Source organism: Miniopterus schreibersii, assembly GCF_964146895.1.
Source record: "Miniopterus schreibersii genome assembly, chromosome: 4".
In the NCBI taxonomy this organism is placed as follows: domain Eukaryota; kingdom Metazoa; phylum Chordata; class Mammalia; order Chiroptera; family Miniopteridae; genus Miniopterus; species Miniopterus schreibersii.
Window position 1 is genome coordinate 38,325,708 of NC_138105.1, and position 17,894 is coordinate 38,343,601.

General features: G+C 34.8%; 1 protein-coding gene across 2 annotated transcripts in view; it reads left to right on the forward strand.

The window, feature by feature from the left end:
- NAA15 (N-alpha-acetyltransferase 15, NatA auxiliary subunit) overlaps nucleotides 1-17,894 on the forward strand; it is a 69,236-nt gene that overhangs the window by 25,290 nt on the left and 26,052 nt on the right. For both annotated transcript variants that reach the window (XM_081136599.1, XM_081136600.1), the window contains exons 2-9: nucleotides 3,366-3,450; nucleotides 5,475-5,579; nucleotides 7,831-7,988; nucleotides 9,040-9,174; nucleotides 10,380-10,533; nucleotides 14,195-14,314; nucleotides 15,952-16,047; nucleotides 16,187-16,293. In XM_081136599.1, the coding sequence (XP_080992725.1) occupies nucleotides 3,366-3,450; nucleotides 5,475-5,579; nucleotides 7,831-7,988; nucleotides 9,040-9,174; nucleotides 10,380-10,533; nucleotides 14,195-14,314; nucleotides 15,952-16,047; nucleotides 16,187-16,293 (960 nt within the window). The remainder of the gene's footprint in view (nucleotides 1-3,365; nucleotides 3,451-5,474; nucleotides 5,580-7,830; nucleotides 7,989-9,039; nucleotides 9,175-10,379; nucleotides 10,534-14,194; nucleotides 14,315-15,951; nucleotides 16,048-16,186; nucleotides 16,294-17,894) is intronic.

Below are 17,894 nucleotides of genomic sequence, written 5' to 3' on the forward strand. Positions count from 1 at the left end.
AAACTTTATCGATTTCAGAGAGAGGAAGGGAGAGGGAGAGAGAGATCGAAACCCCAATGATGAGCCAGTCATTGATCAGCTGCCTCCTGCCCGCCCCCTGCTGGGGATCGAACCTGCAACCCGGGCATGTGCCCTGACGGGAAATTGAACCCTGATCTCCTGGATCATAGGTCAGTGCTCAAATGCTGAGTCACGCTGGCCCTGCTCGGGTGTCCCTTTTTAACTAGCCTAGTCTTTTCATCATAGTTTCCTTTAATGGTTTTTACTGTTGTTATAGTTATGTAAGAAAAACATTATTTTTAGGCTTTCTGATAAGTGAATAGGAACACTAAGTTTAGTTGCTTAGTGTTGTGTTTCTTTGGTTATATTCTGTTAATGATAGCTACCAAGATATAGCTTCTGCTTTCCCCTCTCTCTTATGCCCCTGGTCACTCAGCCTGCTGAGTGCTTAGTTGATTGTGGGAGGGGTAGAAAGTTAGGAAACAGTTGCAGAGAAACTGGGACTGATGGGACCTACTAGAGGATGGAAGTATGAGGGAAATAAAGGACCAAGGATAATTAGTTTTTTTGCATCATCATCATCTGATTGGATGAGTTGAGGGGAGAGTATCTACTGAGATGGTAAAGACTTCGTAAAGAATAGATTCTGGGGGAAAATCAGTTGTGTTTTGGATGTATTAGGTTTGAGGTATGAAACAACAAACAAAAGATGGTAAGTACATAGTTAGTATAGAACAACTCTATAGTTGCCTGTTGCATTGAACTTTAAGCAGTTGGTTTCTTAATGTTACATGTAAAAAGTTACTATGCATTTTTCTATCATTTTGTCACCTTTTCATTAACTATCTCTCCCAGATTATGAATATATTATTTCAAAAATTGTAAGTAGCCTGGCTGGACGTGGCTCAGTGGTTGAACATCGACCTAGGATCTAGGAGATCATGGTTCAGTTCCCGGTCAGGGCACATGCCCGGGTTGCAGGCTCCATCCCCAGCCAATCAATGACTACTCTCTCATCATTGATGTTTCAACTGTCTCTCTCCCTCTCTCTTCCTCTCTCTGAAATCAATAAAGATATATTTTTTTAAAAAAAAGTTGTGAGTAAAATGTGTTTAAACTTATGACAGTGAATTCTGGCATGGATTATCATTGTCTTTTAGGAGCAGGGTTTTATTTTTTTTCTGTAACAAGTGCAATGATTTAAAAAATAATTATTATGAAAGCACATATTGATACCTAAAAGTCAAATGATAAAAAAAGTTGTTTTCCCCTCTGCCACTCATCCCTTCCCACTCCAGAATTAAGCACCCTCAGTCCTTGTAGCCATTTTCTCTGGTATTTGCTTTCTATTGTTTAACAATATATCACTATTTCTTGATACATGACTTTTTGTTGTTGTTGTTAATCCTCACCCGAGAATATTTTTTCCATTGATTTTTAGAGAGAGTGGAAAGATGGAGGGAGGGAGGGAGGGAGAGAGAGAGGGAGAGGAAGGAAGAGAGAGAGAGAGAGAGAGAGAAACATTAATATGAGACGGACACATCAATCAGTTGCTTCCTGCACGCACCCCGGTCCGGGATCAAAGTTGCAACTCAGGTACATGCACTTGACGGGGAATTGAACCTCTGACCCTTTGGTGCACAGGCTGATGCTCTAACCACTAATCCACACCAGCCATGGTGTTGGGCATTTATTGACTTTTGGTTATGGAAAATGAGGACTTAGAACTTCGTCAATACCATGTTTGCCCACTTCCTTTTCTTCATTACCTCATATCACAATATTTTGGTAAATCAGTACTTAATATTTACATTTTTATATTTATGTATGTGTTCTTCACTGTTAAGCCAAATATTACACTGAGACCACACTTCCTTTCTTATATAAGCCTTTATTTGTCCTGGAGTTAATACTGTCTCATTTATGCAGTTGCCTGATTTTCTGTAGACCTGTTGCTTTTCCCCAAAATGTGCCTCTACTTCTATCATGTGCTTATAATTAATATATTCCATATTATGAAGTACATCAGTTCCATTTTTGCCCTTGCTAGAAACTTATTCCATGATGGCCTTTGGCTTCCTGTTTCATTTTGAAGTAGTTGTTCTCTAGTTCTTTTTTCTGCATTAGATTCCTTATTTACTAAGTTCCATGTCGTCTTGTTAAATTTGTTTTGATTCTTTTTAACAGCTTTCTAAGGGAAAGTACCTAGAAATAAAATTTTAGCTTTCTGAGAAGCCTTAAAATGTCACATTACTCATGTACTTGATTGATAATTTGGCTGGGTATAGAATTCTAGGTTGAAACTTAATTTCACACTGAATTTTGAAGGCTGTGTATAGTTTTCTGCCTTTCAGCAATATTCTGTTATTACTATGGAATAAAAGTTCAGTGTCATTATGATTACAGATCCTTTTTATATGTTGTTTTTTTCTCTCCCTGAAAGTTTTTAAGGACCTTTTCTTTCTTTTTGGGCTTTGAAATTTCATTATGATGTGTCATGGTGTGGGTCTTTATTATTATTCTTCATTATTTTGCACTCACTTTATTGTCCCTTTGCAGCTTGAGAGACTTCTTTCCTTCAGTTAAAAAGGAAATGTTATTTTGAAATATAATTTCTACAGTTTTACTTGTTTTCAATTTTCACTTTATGTAACACTTGTTGGAGTAAGCTAATGATTTTATTTTTCCTAACCTATATTTGGTCGCTTTGCTTTTTGTTTTTGTTTTTAATACATCTTTATTGATTTCAGAAAGAGGAAGAGAGAGGGAGAGAGAGAGAAACCTCAGTGATGAGAGAGTCATTGATTGGCTGCCTTCTGCAGGCCCTCTACTGGGGATCGATCCTGCAACCTGGGCATGTGCCCTGACCAGAATCAAACCTTGATGTTGATCATAGGTCAGTGCACAACCACTGAGCAATGCCAGCTGGACTCTGTCCCTTTGTTTTGCTTTACTTTCTGTATTTGAACCTTCTGTATTTTTTTTAAAAAATATTTTGTTTTGCTTTTTATTTTAGAGAGGAAGGGAAAGGGACAGAGAGAGAGAAACATTGATGAGAGAAACACCAATTGGCCGCCTCCTGCATGCCCCCACCCCCCACCGGTGATCTAGCTTGCAACCCCGGCTTGTGCCCCGACCTGGAATTGAACCGGTGACCTCTTGGTTCATGGGGTGACGCTCAACCACTGAGCCACACTGGTTGGGCAAATCATTTGTATTTTTTTACCTGCTTTTAGTGGGATTTAGGGGAATATGGAAATAACATTTGATTATTCTGTTGTATTTAACAGAATCAAAAATTTAGCATTGAATTTAAACTTTTTGCATTTCTTGCTAAACTCAATTTTTTTTTTTTGCCTTGACAGAGATGTTATGAGCATAAACAGTATAGAAATGGGTTGAAATTCTGTAAACAAATCCTCTCTAATCCCAAATTTGCAGAACATGGAGGTAAGTGTAAATGCTGTATACTTGTAAGTGTAAGTACGTAAAGCTTTGCTTACTTGTCTGGCTTCATTTATCTGGGTTATATCACTCCCAGCTGCCTTAACTATTTTCCAGAGAGAATGGGCTTGCTTATCCTTGACTCCTATATTTTGAATTTAGTGTCAAGAAAATGATACACACATTCTACTTGAGTTCTGACTTACTCCTATTTTGAAAATAAGCATGGTAGGAAAGGCAGAAGTACTTAGTAGAACAAATATACTTATTTAATTTAATAAGTAAATTTACTTAATATGTTGTAAGAAAAATTCATTTTACAATTTTGGTTGAGTTGGGGAATTTTATTCCTCATAATAACTTATTCAGAAAGTGTCCATTTGGTTCTTTGTAGATGAACCAACACCTTTTTATTTAGCATTGTGTCTTAATTCGTTTTTCAAAACAATCATATTTAACGCATGATTGGTATATTGTAACGTTCTGAAAGGTTTTTTTTGCCTTTCAGCTTTTGCCTATTTGAGGGTAGAAGATTCGATGGTGAGATGTTTGTAGAGTAAGGGGAGGAAGAGTGAGTGTTTAGCTAAATTTGAGATGAGGCAAAGGAAAAATAAGCTTTCACAGGTCAGATTTGTGCAGTTAGGAAACAGGGCTCTTTGGTAATTAATTTGATAGTGTCCTCAGTTCTGAAGAGGGAGAAAGTAATAATTTTGTATTAGCTTTCTTTTGCATACTTTCACTAAAATAATAACATTGTTTTTTAACATTGTTAAGAATATTTTTTTGCTGGCAGCTGGGTATTAGGTTGTTTATTTCTAAAGTATGCATACTGGTCATGTAACTGTTAGTAATGTTATGACAGTTTCAGTACAACAGAGTACCAAATTTCATTGTTCTAAAATGCAGTTTCTCCTCATTTTAACATCTCTGAAATCAGGTTGCAAATGAAGTATCATAATTTAATTGAAAATATTTTTTAACAGTATGTAAAATGATGGTTTGTCTTAAACTTAATGGCAACCTGGGGTTTCATTAATTAAGGAACTTCAAGATGTTTGGTAAAACTTTTAAGAATATATTTTACTTTTTTGACAACAAAGGGCTACTTTTTATGGTACCTTGCTAATTTGGCTTTTTGCCAAATATATTTGTTTGCTTCCTTTTTATTATATACATGATTTATAACAATTTGTACATGATTCTACCTTCTTTTTTGCTTCCATTTCTTTATCTGCATTTTCCTATAAATGGTTTTTTCCTCAGGATAATACCTTTGAACCTTATCTTTTATTCATAGGTAATTTTTCTATAAATTCTAAGTTTTAGTCCTAAGAGTTAGGCAAATACATTATAATGAATATTTTTATTCCTTTGTACATCATAAAATATATATTATAAAGTTAGAATTTTTTTTCTTTTTTGAAAACTTAATATTGCCCTCAACTCTCTCTTTTAATCTTAATCTCTTGATTGTGACAGGAGTGTGATATCTTCTTTTACTTGTATATTTAATAGTATCTAGAAAATCATTGTAAAAGAATGAAATTGATGCAAATCAGAAATGTGTATGTATATAATTTATGTGTATGTTTTAATCATTGAACAGTAATTTTAATCTTTATGTATCTTGGGTTCAAAGAAGTAAAGTCTGTTTTGCGATAAAGTTTTTCATACTTTAAGGAGTCATTGTATAAGGTCATTCTATAGAATTCCCCTGAAGAATGATAATAGAGCTATGTGTATCTTGTTAGCATATGAATTACCAGATATTAATGCATTTTTGTACTTTTTATCTGAAAAATCAAAATCTGTGGAGGCCTGGAGTATAGAAATGTGCTTTAACTTGGTTTGTAGGTTTTTTAAATATTTTTAATTCTGTGCAAACCTGTAAAATTTCCCAATAGTCTTCAGTTCTTAGGGTAATGTAACATTTGTTTTTGAGGTTATGGTTGCCTTTTTTGTTGTTAATTATTTTTAATGTTTAATTCCTTTCTTTTTCCTATCTTTTCTTATTTAAAAAAAAAAAATAGAAACCCTGGCTATGAAAGGATTAACATTGAACTGTTTGGGTAAAAAGGAAGAAGCTTATGAATTGGTGCGTAGAGGTTTGAGAAATGACTTGAAGAGTCATGTGTGTATCCTTTTTGAGATATATGTAAGGATTGGATTGGGATGTCTTGAGTGGCAGTAGTTTGGGAGTTGATGGTTTTATATTCTTCTTACCATGTAACTGCAGAGGAGATGATTCTTAAATTGAATAGTAGCAACTGCCTCCATTCAGGGGACACTTTTACATGTTTACCATGTTCTAACATATCTGTTTACAGATTAGTGGATTTGCCTTTTTAAAATACTTATGAAAGCTCTTCCTGTGCTTCAAAGAGAAGGCACCCTGCAGACTTCTTCATGATCATAAATTTAAGAAGGGTGTACGCTGAGGAATTTTAGAGGCAATATAGTGCACTGATGAAGAGCACAAGTTTAGGAGAATGCTTCACTTAGGTTTGAATCCCAGCTCACCTTCTTTCTGGCTGTGATCTTAGGGCCTGTTTTCCTTATGTGTAAAATGAGGGTGATCAGAACTACCTCACTGTAGTGTTGTAAAGATTGAATGATGCTTAATAATGTCCCTGATAATGCTAATTACTATACTAGATAAATTTTATTTTATTCAGGGAAGTATGAGGGTAGCAGCAAGTACAAATGTCTGAGGGAAGATAGAAGAAATAATTGTGGATTGCTATTTATTAAATAGTTTTTAAACAAATATTTTCTTGCCTATTTTGTGGGCAAACACAATTTTAAGTGCTGAAACACTTAGCAGATTTTCAAGTGTTTACCAGGCCCCTGCTATAGTGTATTACAAACTAAGAATTGATAGGGATTTTGCTCTTGAGGAACTTAGTCTAGTGAAGGAAGAAGATACTTATTAGAAGCATATACAGAACATTTCTAAGTATTACATGAAATGTTAGTGTGTGTACAAAAATTATCACTATCCCAGCAAAGCAAAAGTGAGTGAGTCAGGAATAACCAGACTAAAAAGGTGAGCAAAGACTAAGATGGTTGTAGCTATCTTTTTATCATTGTTAATGATTGCATAGTGTTCTATATGTTATTTGCCATGATTTATGTAATTGAGTTCTTGATGGACACAAGACTCCTTGAGAGGGTAGGTTTTTAGGAGGTGAAGGTTAGAGGCAGTTAAAAGGTGTTACAGTGCTCAAGAGGTGATTGAAATGGGGAGACATGGGAAGGTAGATAATGGGGGCCAGATTATAAAGGGTAGTGTGTTTTAGGCTTTTTAAAACCATGTTCCAACCAACTGAGAATATTTTAATCTTTACTTTGTCATTCATAATTATGAAAACACTTTTTCAAGTAAAATTTTATAATATTAAATAGGTATTTTTATTTATATGTGGCACCCTAAACAGTCTATATTTTACTACTCTGTTGAGGATCCCTGGTTAAAAGTTGTTAGATGGAAAAATTTGAACCTGACCTGAAAGAGAAACTTGTGTAAATTTCTGGAAAGGGGAGTGGGTTTTTTTCTTTTGATTATGTATGTTTTAGAAAGGTTACTTTGGCAGGAGAGAATAAAAGCAGACAGAACTGAAGGTGGGTGGATGGGTGACTGTCAGAGTAATCAAGATCTAAAGTGAAAAGTACCTGTGTTAAGGAAGTGGAATTACTTATTTTCCCCCTTTATTCCATTTCTTTTTACAACATGTAATTTTGCTTACCTATCTGTGTCTCTTAGACTCTAAGTTCTTTGCATGCAGGAGATTGCACATTTGGGTCATCTACCATCCTAATTATTAAGAAATTTTAATATTTGTTGAATGAATATTTTTATTTTATATGTGGTTGATTTTTAGGAACTTTGTACTGCACTAAGGGTTCTCTCCTAATGACCTTGTTAGCTAAAGAAAATATACATGATTTAAAATAATTATATGTCATGGATACCCATTCCCTCTTTTTTCTTTAGAAATTAGCAAATATTTATTGAGCATTTATTTGATGCCAGCCAGTGAGCACTTGACATGTGTTATTTCAATTAGTCACTAAACTACTATGCTTTGCTTTAAAGACTTTCTATTTACATTCTATAATTGAGGAAACATAGCCAGACTAAATAACTTATCCAAGGTCATAGAGCTAACAAGGCAGGCTAGACCTGTTTTCTCTGGCTCGAAAAGCTGTATTATTTTCCGTTGTATTAAATCACCTTCTGAAAACTTTGTATTATTTCCTTTTTATTTAATGCTTGTAATTTTATAAATAGCTATAGTTCTCTGAGTTTCCTGGAGATTATTACTGGACTATTATTTCTTGACTTAACTAAATCCTTTAGGTTGTATCCTTAACTAAATCTTTTAGGTTGGCATGTTTATGGCCTTCTCCAGAGGTCAGATAAGAAATATGATGAAGCCATTAAGTGTTACAGAAATGCCCTAAAATGGGATAAAGACAATCTTCAAATCTTAAGGGACCTTTCTTTACTACAGATTCAAATGCGAGATCTTGAGGGTTACAGGGTAAGTAAAATAGAGAATTTTTTTATTCTAGGGGAAAATATTGTTAAAATATTATAAATCTTTTTGAGTACTTTCTGATAACAAAATTTTCTATTTTTTAAAAGAATTTATTCAGATCTTACCCCCTCCTCCAGTAGCGATTGTGTTTATGACTGAACTAATCAGATTTTAAAAATAAATTATTTTACTGTGAAGCAGAGTTAGATTACTGTATAGGATTTAGTTAGTTCAGTGAAAATTAACATTAATATTCCTCAAATAGGCAATGCTTTTTTCTGTTATTAACATGTAACTGTAGTTGTTCCATTTTTCTGGGAAGCAAATTTTTTCTGTTTCTTATTTTTACCTTCATTGAAACTAATATTTTGTCTTTGTAGCTACATTTTAACTCTTAAATATTCTATTAGATTATTTCGTTCCTCTCTTTTTCCCATGTAGTACCTGCTGAATTGTTTTCTACAGATCTTAATTCAGTAGTTAGGCATTGTCTTTTTAAAAATGTTTTTCTTTGTGCTGTCTTTGCCATCCTGTCTTTTCTTAGAGTTAGTAAATCAGGAAATAATGAAGAGTACCTGGTCATAACTTTTTTAAAAATTATAAGATTACCTTGGAGTCTTCATTGTGCTTTTTTTTTTGTTTGTTTTTTTAAATCCTCACCTGAGAAAATGTTTTGTGTTTTTTTTTTTGGTTTTGTTTTTTAATTGATTTGAGAGAGAAACATCAACCGGCTGCCTCCTGTACACACCCAGATTGGGGATCAAACCTGAAACCTGGGTAGGTGCCCTGATCAGGAATTGAACCCAAGGCCTTTCAGTACACTGGATGATGCTCCAACCAACTGAACCACACAGGCCAGGACTTAATTGTGCTTCCTAACATAATTTTTGCTTCTGTAAAGCTACACAATATGGATGTTTGAAACTGTTTTCTATTATTATTCCCAGCATTGTGTTGCAAAATTGCTCAGTGTTATGAGGAATTAATATGATCTTTTTAAGGAGCATTTGCTTTCACTGTAAACCTAAGAAAAAGTTTTCCCCTCACCTTAAAGGAAACAAGATATCAATTACTTCAGCTTCGACCTGCCCAGAGAGCTTCATGGATTGGTTACGCTATTGCTTACCACTTATTAGAAGATTATGAAATGGCAGCAAAGATTTTAGAAGAATTTAGGAAAACACAACAGGTAACACTCAGAAGCCAGACCTAGTAAACTAGGTCCAATTCTAAATATAACTAAAAGAAATAAGTGTACATAGACTTGCTAACTTTTTATTTTGAAATAGTTTCAAACTTAGAGAAAAGTTGCTAGTATGCAAAAAATTTTATAGAGGCGTTTGCACACATTACTCATTTTAATATTTGACTCATTTACTTTATAATCCCTGTATCTGTTTATTTAAATTTTCTTCTAAAAACACTTGGGAGTACATGCAGACATAATGCTCTTTTATTCCTAAATGCTTCAGTGTTGTATTTCCTAAGAATAACTTGGTAGTTGTGAACTCTATAGATAGTACTATATAATTTAAAAATTAGAAAATTTAACATTGATAGACTAAACCATAGCCCGTTTTCAAAATTTATTGTGTATATCCTTTCTAGAATTTTTTTTCCTCCATTTCAGAATCCACTTTAGAATCATGCCTTGCATTTGCTTATCATTTCTCTTTGGTCTCTTTTATTCTTTTGAAGTTTTGAAGACTTTACTTGTATTTCATGACATTGATATTTCTGAAGAGTATAGGGCAGTGCTCTTGTAGAATGTCCATCAATTTGGATTTGTTTGGTGGTTCCTCATAATTAGATATAGTTATGTGTTTTTGGCAGGAAACCACAGAGTAATGTTGAGCTCTTCTCCGCTCATCACATTAAGAGGCACATGATGTCTGTCTGTTCTATTTGATCACTTGGTTAAGGTGGTGTCTATTAGGTTTCTTCACTATAAACTTAATTTTTCCTTATTTTTCTCTTTGTTTTTAATAAACAATTTGAGACTATGAGTAGCCTGTTCTTCATCAAATTTTACCACTAGCTTTAGCATTTATTGATTATAATTATTGCTTGAATCTACTGTTTCATTGGTAGTTGAAAGTGGTGATTTTCTCTTATTCCTTCTAGATTTATTATTTGACATTCTCCTGTTAAGTAAGAGCTTTCCTTTCCCCCTACTTATTATATGTAAGGACTTATGGATTCTTAGTGGGTTATAAGTTAATACTGTCATTATACTTATTTGCTCCCTAGACAGATATTTATTAATCTTAAAAAAATGAGTTTATCAATCAGATAGTATCCTTAGACTATTTGTATGTATTTGAACGTGTATAAATAATTTTCTAATATGAAAACAAAATTCTTATTGTTAATATTCCTTATATCCATATATAGACATCCCCTGATAAAGTGGATTATGAATATAGTGAACTCCTTTTATATCAGAATCAAGTTCTTCGGGAAGCAGGTCTCTATAGAGAAGCTCTGGAACATCTTTGTACCTATGAAAAGCAGATTTGTGATAAACTTGCTGTAGAAGAAACCAAAGGTATTTTTTTTAAAAGAATGTCATTTATTCTAGTATTTAATTATAACAAAGAGCAAGGCTAAAAGTCTAGTTGCTGTTGATAATTGCATATAATAATTTTTTGATGATAGAAAACCCATTTGAATAATTTTTAGTCTGGGAAAGTATACATTTAAACAATGAATATTGTTGATATAGGTAAAAATTGTGAACAATAAAAATTATTGAATGAAGCGACTCAATATGTTTCTTTAAATAAAGTGTTTTTGATCTTAAAATATTGTAGGCTTTGATCAAAACACAAGAGGCAGTCGTTTTATAAGTCGTTTTATAAGACATAGGATTAAATTTCTTAGAGTCATCTATTGGCAAAACAATGTGTACACCAGATTTCTTATATAAAAAAATCTACCTATAGATTCACTAAAATATATGGGACATTCCTAAAGTTCTTTATAGTTTATCTGGACATAGAAAGAACATGAATCGAAACCAGATATTTGAGTTTATATGTGTGGATTGCAATAGGAGGGGTAGATCTTTATTTATTTTTTTAAATATATCTTTTATTGACTTCAGAGAGAGGAAAGGAGAGGGGGAGAGAGAGAGAGAAACATCAGTGATGAGAGAGTCATTGATCGGCTGCAGCCTGCAGCCCGGGCATGTGCCCTGACCGGGAATCGAACCCTGATGGCCTGGATCCTAGGTCAATGCTCTACCGCTGAGCCACACCCGGCTGGTCCGGGTAGATCTTTAAATAAAGATCTTTAATGCTGTTGTTTATTAGAGGGCTGAGAAAAAGGAGTCTTATAGTTTTAAAACTTGAATTGATAATGGAAAATGAAAGAAGAATGACAAATAATTGAAAATACAAGTACTTTCTAGGAATTATCATCTAAAATGTTGCTTTGCCCTTGTTAGTCTAGGGAACTGAAATTTGCTGATTTCAAATTCCATTGGCTCCTTTTTTTTTTTTTTTTTTAAATATGATTTTATTCATTTCAGAAACAGGAAGGGAGAGGGAGAGAGAGCTAGAAACATCAATGATGAGTCATTGATCGGCTGCCTCCTGCATGCCCCCTACTGGGGATAGAGCCCGAAACCTGGGCATGTACCCTGACCAGGAATCGAATAGGTGATCTCCCAGATCATAGGTCAATGCTCAACCTCTGAGCCATGCCGACCGGGCTCATTGGCTCCTCTTAAAGTTGAACACAAGAAAACTGTAGTATCTGTGTGCATACTGGAGGTAGCCATTATTTGCCAGATGGACTTTGAGCAGATGATATTGCTACTGGCAAGAAAAAAATGGAAGTTTAAGGTTCCTGGACTTCAGTTATGAACTATAGATCCTGAACAGTTCTCTTTATTTGAGTTGTCATCCCTTAATGGTCTATTAGTTATAAAAGGAGGAGATTTATGACTTAATGGAAAGATCACTAGATTGGAAAAAAAACTAGTTCAGGTTCCTTGATTGGCTGGCTGCTAACTAGCTATATGATCAAGGGCAAGTCTTAGGCCTCAATTTCTTTACGAAAGTACACTACAGTTTTCAAAATACTCTTTAAGTAATTGTTTCATTTCTTCCTCCTGATAATTTTATTAGTGAGGAAGAATGACAGATCAAGTTAGGTGAGGACTCAGAATTTACCAATGGATTTTAGCAATTTGGAAGTCATGGCTAACCTTAACAAAAGCACTTTCTGAACATTTGGAAGGAAGGTGATAAAAGCGTGGGCAAATCAAGTAGATTAAAATGAGATTGAAAGTAGAGGAATTGCAGATAGCATGCATAAGTGACTCACACAAGTTTTGCTGTATAGGGAAACTGATGGATAAAAGGGGTTACAGGATTCGAAAAAGGTTTTTTTATATCAGGTGCTTATGTTTACTTGAGAATGACCCAATAGACACAGAATATTTGATACAGTAGAGGGTTTGTGATCTAGTGGATAAGCTGAAGGATTAGCCTTAGATAACAACATGAGTAGTTCATTCCCATTAACAAGAGGTGGAAGAGTATATAGGTATGTAGATCTAGTGGGCATTTGGGAGTTCTAATTGCTTCTATTTTCTCAGTAAAATAGGAAACAGAGCCGTCAGTTCATTCCATAAAATATGTATTGAATACCTGTACTGAATTAGGTATTGGGGACAGTGTATATAAAGAGAATAGAAGGGAAATGAGAGTAGAATTATCAGTCTTTGGGAATTCCAGTAATAAAGGCGTTGTTATTAACAAGTGGTCAGGATAATTTCGGAACTTCTGAAATAGGTTAGTGAACATATAGTTAGGCATAAAGTTTCATTAATCCTTATTCTACCAGTTCCTTTTACAAAGAAAATGGGGAGAAGATTAAGGGAAGGAAACGTGGATGGTTGGGTATAGCGTAGGAGAGAACAGTTGCAGGATATTTTGTATGTTCTTAGTGAAGTAGGCTTTTGATTAATATAGAGCAGGTTGTCAACCTCAGGACTTTTGAGATTTTGGGACTGTGATGTTGGGCATGGAAGTCTCCTGTATGTTGCAGAATTTTAGCAGCATTGCTAGCTTCTACTCATCCGATAACCTCCCCCCCCCCGCCTCTCCTACTACTGTGACAACTAAAAATTCTCCAGATATTGCTGAATGTCCCCTAATGTGGCAAAAGTGCCCTTGGTTAGAACTGCTGATGTAGACATTAAGAATATGCGCTCTTTCAACCAAATTGCTTGGGCTCAAATCCTAACTCCAACGATTAGCCGAAAGACCCTTAGTAAGTTTAAGTCCTATTTGCTTTAAAATGATGAAAATAATAGTAACCTAACTGACAGAGTTTTGAGAATTGAGTTAGTTAATGCATGTGAAACATTTCAAAGTCACTAGCACACAGTAAGCACTCAGTAAGTGTTGTTTTTATTACCTGGTGAGAACAAAGGGTGTAAGGATGAAGTTATGTATTTCTGTCGAAACTAGTGCCTCTGCCCACTCATCTGATGACTTTGCTTTTTTGTGTGAGAAGGTGTGGAGCAAACAATTGGGATGATCAAGGCCTTAATATTGCTAAATAAGGGATCCAAGGTCTTGAGACTGATTTTGATACTTGGGGCTGCTGATACCATTCAGGGATGAGACTGGTAGTGCAGTCCAGAGAAGACATGCAGTGAGTCTATGGGTTGCTGAGATGACCTAAAGAAAAAAAAGAATGGCTTTTCTATAAGGTTGAAGGATAGGATTAGTCAGACAAGAAGAAGGAAGATAAGTAAGTTCAGCATAAAGCAAGATGCCTATTTGGTAGTTGGAAGCACTAGAAAATGCAGGTTTGGGATGTGGCCATGAATATGAGTGCTACAGCAGAATCGTTTTATAGGTAAGGGATGATAAGTTTAAGGTATTAGATTGGGTCATTAATTTGGATGTTAAATTTGGTCCTACAGTGGTTTGGTAATTGTGTTCAATGAATTTGAGAAAGTAGCGTGGAGTTAGACAAATACCTGAATAAAGTGAGGATGCGACAAGAATGGTATTTCTAAATATGAACTTCAAAAAGAGACCATAAAATTACATGGTAAATAGTCTTGTTGAAGGGAGTTGGGAACTCAGGAGGATACCAAACCCATCCACTTCCCAACATTGAAGAGATTTCAAAATTTGAGGAAAAGTTAAAACCAGAAAATAATTAATTTGTTTTTTTTTTATCAGGGGAACTTCTGTTGCAATTATGTCGTTTGGAAGATGCAGCTGATGTTTATAGAGGATTACAGGAGAGAAATCCTGAAAACTGGGCCTATTACAAAGGCCTGGAAAAGGCACTCAAGCCAGGTAGCATTGTTTAAAACTTACCTTCTAAGTTTTAATTGCTTCTTTTGTTAACGTGTATTTTATTAACTCATTGAAAAACATAACTAGAAAAGTAGTGGTTAAGAATTGGATCAGAATCTGCATACAAAGGTACATTTGCAAACTTCCACTTAATATGGCAGACATGGCATTTTCTGAAACCTCTCTTCTATGCAAATTCATAGAAATAGTTGAGAAAAAAATTTAGAAGCAACTTTTAAAAATTCACAAATGCATCCCTGGCCAGTGTGGATCAGTTGGTTGGGAGCCATCTCATGCACCAAAAGGTTGCTGGTTTGATTCCCAGTCAGGGCACATGCCTGGGTTGCAGGCTTAATGCCTGGTAGTGGGCGTACAGGAGGCAGCCCGTTGATGTGTGGCTCTCACATCGATGTTTCTCTCTCTTGCCCCCTCTTCCTCTCTCTAAAAATCAATTAAAAATCTTTTAAAAAATTAAATTAAAAATTCACAAATGCATATAGAAGCATCGAAAGCATGAAAGGGAATTTCCATTGACAGAAATGTAGATCTCCCTGAAGGAAAGACGCAAACATAACTCTGTGGTAACCTGTGGCCACAGCAGAATGGCTTGCCCGGGACATGTGAATGTAGCTGAAAGAACATCACTTTCTTATGTGGGAAGAGGGACTAAATTTCTATCACTCAAGTAAACTTGGGTCCAGAGACTTTTCTCCTTTCCCTGCTCCCCCCCCCTTTCCCCTATCACCCTCTCCCATGAACAGAACCCACTTGTGAGGACAGACCCAGAAACATGTCATCTACAAATAGGCCTGCCTGTTCCTCAGCCAAGATGATCTGATGTTTCCCTCAAGATGGAACTGATCCATTTCTGATATATTGATGTATGCAGGAGAAACTTTGTAACAGAATGTTCTAATACCCCAGGAACACCAGCACAGGAATGGTAATCATTAGTGCTAGCAAAAGGGAGAGCAGAGATAATGGAGAAATCTAAGATGAGGACAGGGAATTGCAGCCATGAAATATGAATAGTGATGATAAAGTACCAATTAGGAATCTGGGAAATGGAAAACCAGTTAGTGACTTAAAAATCTTAATAGATTGAATAAAAGAGAGGCCACAGCTGAGGGAAAATTAGTGAAGTAGAAGATTGATGAACTGAGGAAAGCTCCTGAGAGTAAAAGAGAAAATACAAAAGAAAGAGAAATGGAAGATAGGGGACAGATCCAGAAGCTCCAAAGTAAATAGAGGAGAGAAGTTAGAAAAGGAGAGGTTGAAGAGAATAGTGGAGAAGCTAGTGGTTAAGCCATACATAGAAATAGAATAATTGAGCCTTTCTCAGAACTACAGTACAGCAGTCCTCAGATTTTGAAAGGCTACCTGGAACAAAACAGGATAAAGAAAGTTATGTGTTTTATATGAGTATAGGTATTTAAAATGTGAAAGAAAATATTAGAAGGAAATATTCTGAAATGATTGTTGATACATTTAAGTGGTTAGATTATAAATAATTTTCTTCCTATCTGCAAATTTTCTGTTTAATATAATTTTTATATACTTTGAGAAATTTGTAATTTGTTAGAAAAATATAATAGTTAAAATTACATATAAAAAGAATTTTTTTTTTTTGTCTGCAGCTAATATGTTAGAACGACTAAAAATTTATGAGGAGGCCTGGACTAAATATCCCAGGGGACTGGTGCCAAGAAGACTGCCATTAAACTTTTTATCTGGTGAGAATAATTGCAAAGGAATGAAAATGATTATATGATTTACAGTTTTCTTGGTTTTATATATATGAGTGTGCATATTAGTAAGCATTGTTAGAGTTGTCTGGTTACATGTAAATCAACAGGATTTTTTTCTTCCAAGGTGAGAAGTTTAAGGAATGTTTGGATAAGTTCTTAAGGATGAACTTCAGCAAAGGTTGTCCACCAGTCTTCAATACTTTGAGGTCATTATATAAAGATAAAGAAAAGGTAAAGCAAAATACAAATTTTTTTTTTACTCTCATTTCTTTGCTTAGTAGTTGAAATAATTGATTCTTGGTTACCTCTGCACATAGTACACATTTTGTGGGTCTAGTATCAGTCTTTCTAGTTTGTGGTTTAAATGCTCCTGTGCCTCTTCTTTTTCATCCTCTTCTTTCTTTAGCTAAATAACTTTTTAAAAATATATATATCTTTATTGATTTCAGAGAGAGGAAGGGAGAGGGAGAAGAGAGAGAGAGAGAGAGAAATATCAGTGATGAGAGCATCGTTGATCTGCTGCCTTCCTGCACGCCCCCGACTGGGGATTGAGCCCACAACCTGGGCAGGCACCGCATCTGGGAATTGAACCACTATCTCCTGGATCCTAGGTCAATGCTCAACCGCTGAGCCACGCCCTGCCTGGCACTTTAGCTAAATAACTTAGTGCTTATTTGTTTTCTCTGTCTTTTGTTTCCTCTGTATACTTTAATAAGTCAGTGTAGATATGAAAAGTTGGTAAGTTAGTGATTTCTTCAATATTTTCTCTAATTCCTGCTCATGGTAAAACTCAGAAGTGATTTCTTTTTTTAAACTAAGTTTTAGCTTAGTAGTCTTTCTCCTTTTTTATTTGGTAGAAAAAAAATTCTGTCAGAATTTATTTGCTGTCCCAGTAAGTTAAGTTACTCTTTTAGCTATATATTACAATATTCAAATGCTTGTTAAGAAGGTGTTTTGATCTTAATTTAGATTATTTTGCTTGCAAGTACAGTGGCATCAAGACATGTTGGTTGGATTAAAAAAAATCAGTTACAGTGAAGAATCAGAAAGATGGGACAAATTAAACATGCTAAACACTAACCTAAAGCACATAAGGTACACTTATTTGCCAGTCTTTTGTTGAGAGGCTCATGGCATGGGCTTTATTGATGACTGTTTCGCTTTTTTTTCCTTGCATAAATCACATTTATAAAATGTGGTCTGTTATTTTGAGTTTGGGCAGAGTAAGAACTTGATGCTTGCAAAGCAGTCTTAATTGCTGTGTATTTTTATGGTATATATGGTTGTTTCCTTTAAATATAAATTAGTTAAAAATATCTAATTTATCCTCGAGTCTTTCCATAGTATTCAACTTATATAAACAGTTCTTTCTTTTTATTCTCATTTCTTAAGTTTACATAGTATTAAATTAAGTTTTGCAATGATGATAATAAATGCAACTGATTCAAACAGGTTTGGGAAAACATACTTAGTAAGCATGTAGCTCAACTTGTGGGAGCAGAAGAACATGGGCGCACCAGAATAACCTAGCTGTGGCCATTCAGTCCTCACAGTTTTCTGAGGTAATGGAGAGAGCTGGTGTTAATCTGCTGGATCAGTTAAGTTGAGGTCATTTAAGAGAGCTTCTATAGTAACAAATCCATTGTAGGTGGATTAAGCAAAGAAGGGAATTAATAAATTAAAAGTATTCACAGAGCTCTTAGGAAGCCAGGAACAAGTAGTATAGTCATCACTCAGGAGAAACCAGAACCTAGACAGCCACTCATTCTCCTAAACTTCAGAAACCCAGGCACTGTTCCATGTTGGTTTTATTAATGCTTTCCCCCGGATTA